Source organism: Drosophila suzukii, chromosome 2R (assembly GCF_043229965.1).
Source record: "Drosophila suzukii chromosome 2R, CBGP_Dsuzu_IsoJpt1.0, whole genome shotgun sequence".
Classification (NCBI taxonomy): Eukaryota; Metazoa; Arthropoda; class Insecta; order Diptera; family Drosophilidae; genus Drosophila; species Drosophila suzukii.
Window position 1 is genome coordinate 3,857,599 of NC_092081.1, and position 9,997 is coordinate 3,867,595.

The following is a 9,997-nucleotide window of genomic DNA, read 5'->3' on the forward strand; positions in this document are numbered from 1 at the left end:
ATAACGCCAGCACATTCTCCAGATTTGATTGTAATCGAAAATTTATGGGAAATATTGGACATCGCTATAAGGAAGAGGAAAATTTCGAACAAAAACGATCTGAAAACTGCTCCTATGGAAGATTGGCCAAAAATTCCAGTGGAAACCACTCAAAAGTTAGTTTCCTCCATGGGAAATCGTCTCAAAGCTGTCCTGAACCAGAAAGGAGGACATACAAAATATTAGCTCTTAAATTAAAATTATTAAGTTAAGTAGAATCGACTGCACGAAATAAGCTGCGGCATGGAAAAAGCCTGTACATTTGGTTTTTATTAAATAACTTTTTTGTTTTTATGATTAAGAAAATCACTTTCGTTCAATAAACATGTTAATATTCCCTATTAATATACTGCATTTAAATTTTTCTGATATCTGTCTTAGTTTAGCAGAAATAACGACTATAACTTTTTTTAGGTAGCTGCACGAAATAAGCTGCGAGCCACTGTATATGTTAATAAAACTAGACTTGTGTTACCGGCGGAGCCTGCCACATTAGCGAGTGTGGCCGTTGCACAGTGGTCGCTGCAATAGGCCATAAATAAAAAAATTCATTTTGAGCTATTCCAACGAAAGCCACTTTTTCTAACAGCGTATTGTCCAAACTTAACGACACAATACCGTTTGTTTGGCAATTCTAACGGGACTCTCTAAAAATAGAACGAAAAGGGCGAGCACGTGTTTACGTATTTGCAACTTGCCAGCAGTCTAGTGCAACAGCCCAAATTTAAAAAAGGCAAATTAATTATAAAACACTCGTAAAATCAATAGAACTCAAATGAATATTGTTCATAGTGGTATATACTTTATTTATACAGATAAATATATAAATATTTTGGTCTGTGTCTTGTCTATATCTATTTTTAAAGAAGTGAGTCTTTCTTAGTTTGTATTTGTTGTTCATTACAAAGATTAGGTAAAGTTTTAAGTGTTTTCCCCACGTTGCCCCCCAATAAAGTACACATTACATTATTTATTAATATTTTCACATTATAAAAATGTTTACTTCAGCTGCGACAACCTGCGTCTGCACATTTGCCATTGCAAAATTTAACGTAACCTCTTTTATTTTTCAGCAGCTCTATCTAGGAGGGACGCACTTTTTTGTTCTGTGTCTGTTATGTTGTTGTTTCCGTTGTAGTTTGTTGTTGTTTTTGCGTTATTTGTTATGTGTTTTATGTTTTTAGATTATTTTTTTGTTTGATTATTTAATTATTTTCTCAGGTACCCAAATTCAAAGCGAGTATACTCGAAATTATGTTTTTAACATTTGGATTGAGGAATCTGGATGCCCTATTTAAGGACATAAGAAATAAGGGATATGTGACGAACTTGGACGAATTCCAAACACAAATAAGCTATATTTGTAAAAAGCTGGCATCGTTTTGGCAGATTGCTAATCGGAATAAAGAGAGATTTCTTAACAAAAATTCTGATTGGCTGGAGTGCAAGGAAACTATAATTATTAAATTCTCCTTTCCACCAAAAGCAACTAATATTAGTCGTAGACGGCCAAAAAAGGATTTTGCAGACATTTCGAATAGGACGAAACGCCGACGCATAGCAGAGGTTGCGATTAGAGATGAGTCTGCTGCATCTCTTTTACGGATATCTGATTTGCAAGGGAATAAATTTCCGAACCAAGAATTGAAGAAGTTTTAGCTCTTTTCATGGAATGTCAGTTAACCAAACACCAGTATTTAATGATACGGTCATTTATTAACTCAATATTATCAAGTGAAGTGTTGATAAAATCGTGTCTGCTAAACAAAAAATGTGTTTAACAGATTGCTTTTAAGCTCTGATCCATATATAACTGGACAAAGAAAAATTACTTATAACCAAAAATCAACGCTACTAGAGTCAATTATTTCATTACTTAATGAAACAATTTAAAAAGAAAGTGATTTTGTTTTGTTGTTTGTTTTCCACATTAAAAATATTTGTATATATCTTTGGCTTTTTGTCTGTTATCTGAGAGGGTGTGCGTGGGGGTGGAAATAGGTAATCACACCCATACATGTAGGTATTATAGATCTTGGTTGTTAAATAACTTACAATAAAAATATCACTCTGAATTTATGAATTTACTTTCTCCAGTAAGCGCAATTACTGAGGAAATCGTTCCTAAGGAAGCTACAGGATATAGTTGTACGATCTGGTCAATTTTTTTACTATATATTTATAATATTTTTATAGATTTTTGGTGAAAGTTTCATAGCGATAGCACATCTAGAAGTATTTATGGCCGCGGCTCCATACAAGCCCGACCACTATGCGTTGCTTTGGTATACGTATGTACACAGAGAAAACAAGGAAGAACGCTATAGTCGAGTACCTCGACTATCAGATACCCGTTACTCAGCTATATGGAGATATGCAAGCAGCAAAGCGAGATTAAAATGCGCCACCTACCGGCGGTGTACAGATTTAAGCGTTATGGGCGTTAGAGTGGGCGTGGCAAATTTTTTTTTGGATCAATCGATAGGTATCGACGAGACCAATACATTTCAGTTAAAATTTTTTATCTAGCATGAAAATTGTGGGCGTCACAGGTTTTCGCGGTTTGTGGGCGTTAAAGTGGGCGTGGCAAACTTTTTTTTAGGTCAATCGATAGGTATTGATGAGAACAATACATTTCAGTTAAATTTTTTATTCTAGCATCAAAACTGTAGGAGCCACAGTTTTGGGCGGTTTGTGGGCGTTAGAGTGGGCGTGGCACTGTGCCGAAACCAACTTGCGCTGCGTAAGAAGCTCAGGAATCTGCACGCCAAATCTCAATAGCCTAGCTCCCATAGTTTCCGAGATCTCAGCGTTCATCCGGACGGACAGACAGACGGACAGACGGACATGGCTAGATCGACTCGGCTAGTGATCCTGATCAAGAATATATATACTTTGTGGGGTCGGAAACGCTTCCTTCTGCCTGTTACATACTTTCCGACGAATCTAGTATACCCTTTTACTCTACGAGTAACGGGTATAAAAACGGAACCATACCCGTTTGATATTGTCTCCTAAATTTTCACATATCACCTTTTACATATCAAATTGATACGAATTCATATCAATATGATACGTATTCATATCAACATTTCTAATTGATATGATTTTGCATCATTTTCATATAAACTCCTATTAATTTGATATGTTTTTGATATCAATGTTGTTTATTTTTTTTGCAAAGGGTAAGTATCTCATTTTCAATTGTAATTACTTGATGTTGTACTTGATAATATTAACTGTAACGTGCTTTTCGGTGGCTGACTACACTACACAAAGTCAAATGGCCGGCTAAGATGCCGAACTGGGCAAGTTGGTGTCCACCACTTCGCTGGAAAACTTCTATCGAGGACAGAAGAAGGACTTCCTGGCGCTGATGCAAAGCTACAGGAGGCATCCGAGTACAGCGTGATTGGTCATTTATTGCTAAGTCCTATAATAATTTTTATAATTGATCCGAAATATATAAAAAATAAATATTTACAGCGATCTTAAGGGTTTTCAATATTTATTTGTTTATAAAATGCAAAAAAGTAAAAACAAAACTGATTTATATTGATATTACAAACATATCAATCTGATATGAAAGTATATCAGTTTGATATGAAAGTATATCAGTTTGATATGAAAGCATATCAGTTTGAAATTAAAGCATATCAGTTAGATATTAAAAAATACCACAATTCGGTCACAACTTTGACCGGTATGACTTTGACCGGTCACAACTTTAATCTGGTATGAAAAATACCAAATTGACACGTTCGAAAATATCAATTTCATATGTTCGAAAACGTGAAAATAGTATGTCAACCCAAATACCCGATTGATTACCAGTTTTGGTATTTTAATTTCTCTGTGTACATATGTACTTATATGTAAATTTGTTTTGTTTACACACATTTTGGGTAATCTAACAATGAGTGTATTAAATGTTGTATTTTAAAAATATAATTTTTACCACATTTTGTATTTATTTAACAGAAGCCACCAGGTCTGACGGCTCTAGTTTCAAGAACCACACCAAAAATGTCTGTGAGGCGCTCCAAAAGGCAAAGAACAGGGCCTATAAAGATGCATCCAGGACTAAAAAAAAAACCAAAAAGGACTAAAATACTTTTTAGTGGCCAAAAGTTCCTTACTAGTCTTTAACTTTTCATGTATATTAAAAAACTAGCTAAGTAAAGCATATTTTGAAGAACAAAAAAAATGTAAGCCAAATTATTTTGAGATTGTTTTTGAGCCAATTTTTTAAGAAATTTTCCCTAACCAATTCCATAGGAATTTCCTGTATCCAATTCCATAGTAATTTCCTATATCCAATTCCATAGTAATTTTCTATATAAAATTCCATAGAAATTTCCTATATACAATTTTATATAAAATTCCTATGTAAAAAGGCGAGGGAAATTCAGGGGGTCAGGTTCGAAAAAATGAATGAATTTCCCTGGCCTTTTTCCATAGGAATTTTCTATGTAAAGCGGTCGCGAACGTTTCAGTACTGAAAATTTTGGACAGCCTTAATAAAAGCGAATGGATTTTGTCCATAATGGGGATGTGAAAACTGCAGCCCTTTTCCGTAGGAAAAATTTACATTTTTCCTATGGACAAGTCCGACTGGGATAGTAAAAACATATTGTTATAATATTATCTTCCTCTACCTTATTGTCTAAATACCCTAAGTTCTTTTTATGATTATTAGGTATGACTTGTATCGCTATCTACGGAAAATTAATTAGCTTTTCGAACGGAAATAAACCAATGAAACTTTAAATAACTTTGAACTGAACTAAGCTGATGATTTCTCGATCGTAGGGGATCAAAGGGGTCACCGAAGCCAAGCTTTAAGGTGGTGAACATAGGTTGGGAGGGCCAAACGCGACCACAAAACCATCCGTGGATTCGCATAGCTAACTTTCTCCAAAACTTTTCTGTCCCTATAATACTTATTCCCGAGTTTGTTTATCGTTCTCTTCTGGTTTTAGTTAACTATCCTCTCTTGTCGCTAGCACGCTCATTTTTAATCTTAGTGATAATAATGTGTAGTCAGTACGTGAATCTGTAGGCGCAAGATCTCCACCCCCAAAGCCGACGAGCGTGCCCTTATTGCGTGCCCCGCAACTGCAGATTCCCGATATTATCCACAGCATCCAATCGTTCATGATACACAAGACGTTGATTGATAACAATTGTTTAATGGAACTGACCGGGGCTCCATTCAGTTGAGAGTAGTGCGATATGGCGAACGGTACCCCAGAAATTCAATACTACGAACACGAGCTCAACATCCGGCGGGTGATCGAGCAGTCAGATCTGCAGGGTCTGGACCAGGCCCTCATCATCTGTGATCTGTCCAGTCTGGAGCGGAAGCTTCGCCTCTGGCAGAAACTTCTTCCAAGGATAAAACCCCACTATGCCGTCAAGTGCAATGACAATCCGGTGTTGGTCAAGTTTCTGGCAGATCTTGGAGCGGGATTCGACTGCGCCTCCAAAAACGAACTCAAACTAGTGAGTGTTCGAGGGCAAAAGAAAGTGAAAAATGTCAACTGCAATCCGATTTCTTTATTTGAAATAAGCTTCGAAAGAAGTATAAAAATTTACTATGGCTTTGATAAGCATCAATGTGTCTTTATCAGGAGTGCCCCATACATCGTTCAAAACTTTTTCTCAATTTATGATGAAGCACATACTATTTATGACTTCTTCGCGTTACTACAAATTTAACCAACGCAGCAATTTTCTTTTGCAAATGTAGAAGCAAAAACGTGACTTTAGACGATTTTTACATATACATATATATAACATCTTTAGGTCTTAGGATTTGGCGTGTCGCCTGAACGTATTATCTTTGCTCATCCTTGTCGTCCTGCCAGCCATTTAAAGTACGCCAAGGAACAGGAGGTTGTCAATGGCACGGTGGATAATGAGTTCGAGGTTTACAAGCTAAGCCAGCACTTTCCAAATTCCAAGTAAGTTCTACCCAACTCAATATTTTGGTGGTACAATGATAGAGTTCCGTATTTAAGTCTCATCGTAAGATTCAAGAGCGAGGCCAAGAAGGCGTTGTGTCCATTGGGCGAAAAATATGGCTGTGATGCGGAGGCAGATGCTCCGGCTCTAATGATTCTTTCCAAGGCCCTGGGTCTCAAGGTGACTGGCACCAGTTTCCATGTGGGTTCCGGATGCAGCGAAATGGAGGCCTACGATCGAGCCGTCGAGAAGGCCGAAAACATTTTTCGGTTTGGCGAGCTTATAGGTCATAATATGAATTTATTAGATGTTGGCGGAGGCTTTCCGGGCATAGATGATGAATTGTTCGAGGAGGTGTGTGCAAAAAAGCATTGGATAGAGCTATTTAAATAGAGAGACACTCTTTACAGATAGCTGTCGCTGTTAACACCTCGGTGCAGCTCCGTTTCCCCGATGAGCGTGTTAAAGTAATTGCAGAACCAGGACGTTTCTTTGTGGAGGCTGCCTACACATTGGTCTGCAAGATCCACGCTAAGCGAGAGGTCCGCAATGAAAACGGAAGGCTGGAGAAACTGATGTACTACCTAAATGATGGCATCTACGGGGTCTTCGCAGCAATGTTTTACTACCCTGAGGAGCTAACTCCTGTTCTTTATCTGGTAAGAAAATAATGAATCTCTTTGCAAGCCAATAAAATTATTATGCACGTAAGATTTTTTCAATTTCATATTCATTTTTAAATCCCATATTTATTAGCAGAAATATTCGTTTCCGACCCTATAATGAACATATAATCTTGATCAGGATCATTAGCCGAGTGGATTTACATAAATTTGGGAAAAACCAGGGGCTTAAACACTTGCTTGCATGACGAGATTTGCTTAGAGCATAATGGTTTTACACCAGGTTTTGGATAATTTACGTTAACTTCTTATTATAATTTTACATTTTTATTAATTAACTGATAGGAATTTTATTTAAATTAGATAAATGAATATAGATGATAAAATTATTTAGTAATTTAATTAGTTCTTTATGTTGATTTTCTCCGAATCACAAATCAAAACCTGCAACACTATTTCGGCCTGCCCACTTTCAACAACGAGTGCGCGGTGTTGCGTTTGTATATGTATCTCAGAGTGTTCACTGGTTGCTTGCGTGTAAGTATGTCAGTGGGTGCACTGTGAGTTTCAGAAGAATTTTTGGCGTGAACGTCAAAGTGGCAACTCTGATTAAAACTTTCTCTGCTTTATATGCACTTTCTTGATTAGGTTTGCAGACTGACACCTTTGGGTGTATGTCGAAAAGCTGATGATAATGCTGGCGCTGATCTGGGCAGAAAAATCCCCGACTGGGCCGTAAGCCACGTGAAGAAGACCACTCGACTTCCAAGACTTTACCTATGAAGCGCAATATTTTATGAAAAAAGGGGTTTTTTCACGAAACATTAGTTAAACTTACTTTCATTTATCAATAGCAACCTAATGGTAACAAAAAACCTTTGCAAATTTAGTTTGGACAGATCACTGAATTTGAGTTTAATCACTAAAGAAAATTTGTTCAGGAGAGATCGATCTTAACACAGCCACGGTCCAAAACGGAAGAGACCGGACAATCGATAGGCTTCAGTAATCAGGGCTTGTTTATCGGAAATTATTGGACCAGAGTTGCTCATGCAACTCTATCGAATGCCTCTTTTCAGTGTTGTAAAGTCGATGCATTTTGTTCGGCCATTTTAATTCCTGGCGACAAGTTTAAGCCATTTCGGCAATTTTGAATTCTGGCGGACATTTTGAATTGTATTGAAAATGTTGTGTGTTGCAAATTTCTTCGACAAGCGCCCTACAAGGTACTCGACTATAGCGTTTTTCCTTGTTTTTTTACTGTGTATGTGATCAGAGCGGAGGCAGAACGTCAGCGGAGCCGCAGCAAAGGTATCTGTCTAGCCTGCGGGCCAATTGCGCTGCTTCTGCTGGCCATCACTGCTTTATATGCTCGGAATTCTACTTCCTTCATACTTACTCTCCAACGAATTCCACACACCCTTTTATTCTTCGAATAACGGGTAAAAAAATTGATTTTTACAGGATGACGTCGAGTCTCGGCCAAAGTTCAAGTCGGTGATGTGGGGACCCAGCTGTGATGCCCTGGATAAGGTAATCTAATTAACCAAAGCATTCAATATGAACACAATGTATTATTTTGACCTTCAGATATCGGACAATTGGCTCTTGCCCAACTTAAACTGTGGCGATCTTTTGGGTTTTCGCAACATGGGAGCCTACACAGTGCCCATTGCTAGTCCCTTCAACGGATTCGATGTGCCAGAGACCAGGTACTTCCTAGCAAAGAGACTTTAGTTATCTTCTCACGCATTTAAGTGGCATTGCTTATTAACTTTCTATTAAAGTATACCTACTATATGTTTTCACGAAAAATAAACAACTGAAAAAATATTTATACCTACTTTTATAAATACGCAAAGGAGGAGAATTATATCATTTTGCCAGAAGTTTGAACAAAAAATAAAAACACATAAGGATCAATTTGAGATTTGCAAGGTAAATGAATGGTAAGAGCAACAGCAACATTCGGATGTCTCCGAAACACTGAGACGAAGCCCAAGAGGGGAGTGTGCGAAGTATCACTGTCGACGGCAGTCCACGTAAGGACGAACCGCACCAGGAGGGTGTGCAAAGACGACTACTATATATACACGAAGAAATAAAAATCTAGTCTAAAAAAAAACAGATCTCTAAAGCTTATAATTTCTAAATGATGAATGGTACAGATACGTGCTATGTTCCGCTAAAAAGGTTATTTAAATAAAATATTGTCTTACAACAAAGATTTGATATTTGATGATGTATTAAACAAAAACACCTCTTAACGAGGCACTTTCAGCGTAAAAAAGTTCTGATATTAACTTTTGTGACAAAAAATTATTTTAAACGCGACTAAATTCACTACAATAGAAAACAAGGAAGAATACCCGTTACTCAGCTAAAGGGACCAAAGGGAAATGGAGATATGCAAACAGCAAAGCGTGATTGAAATGCGACACCTACCGGCGGTAGACAGATTTAAGCGTTATGGGCGTTAGAGTGGGCGTGGCACTCTGCTGAAACAAACTTGAGCTGCGCAGGAATCTCAGGAATCTGCATGCCTAATCCGAGTATTGTAGCTCTTATAGTTTCCGAGATCTCAGCGTTCATACGGACAGACGGACAGACGGACAGACGGACATGGCTAGATCGACTCGGCTAGTGATCCTGATCAAGAATATATATACTTTATGGGATCGGAAACGCTTCCTTCTGCCTGTTACATACCTTCCGACGAATCTAGTATACCCTTTTACTCTACGAGCAACGGGTATAACAAGAAAGAACGCTATAGTCGATGGCCTCGGATATTAAATACCCGTTACTCAGCTAAAAATCGACTGTTTCCGAAATTGAATCCTGTATCTGATCTGTATCCTGCTATAGTCGACTGCTTAAACTATCAGATACCCTTTACTCAGCTAAGGGGAGTGATGAAGATATGGAAGCAGCAAAGCGACAATATTGCACACCCTGAAATAGCGCCACCTAGCGTCGATTCCTTTATTTGCTTATAACTTTAATTGTTTAATAATTTCAATGGATGGTCCGATTTGGACCATTTTTGAAATTGAGCTAGATATTGATAATCAAAGCAAAACAGTGACTCAAATATAAAACCAACCGCTTTACTTAGTGATCCACAAAATCTACTGATCAAGGTTGTGTGAAAGTTAATCCTTTTGTTCTTAAGAACCTGTGCTTTGGGGACCCACTTCCGATGGCCAGGATACGGTGAGCTTAACATTTGATGCCGTCAACATCAGCTTATGTTTCCATTACTGCTTAGGTTTTGGAAGATGTGCTCCTGCCCAACTTGAACCAAGGTGATCTTATTCCCAAGAACCTGTACTTCCGGAAACAGGCGCAATAAAGAAGACACTTGC

General features: G+C 37.8%; 1 protein-coding gene across 1 annotated transcript; it reads left to right on the top strand.

Moving 5' to 3' along the window:
* The first annotated feature begins 5,274 nt into the window (after positions 1–5,274).
* Positions 5,275–8,462, top strand: LOC108019680 (ornithine decarboxylase 2-like). Its single transcript, XM_070994949.1, has 6 exons — positions 5,275–5,544; positions 5,848–6,005; positions 6,063–6,360; positions 6,417–6,665; positions 8,094–8,162; positions 8,220–8,462. The coding sequence occupies exons 1-6, from the start codon at positions 5,275–5,277 to the stop codon at positions 8,364–8,366; spliced, it is 1,191 nt and encodes a 396-aa protein (XP_070851050.1). The 3' UTR covers positions 8,367–8,462.
* Positions 8,463–9,997: the final 1,535 nt, after the last annotated feature.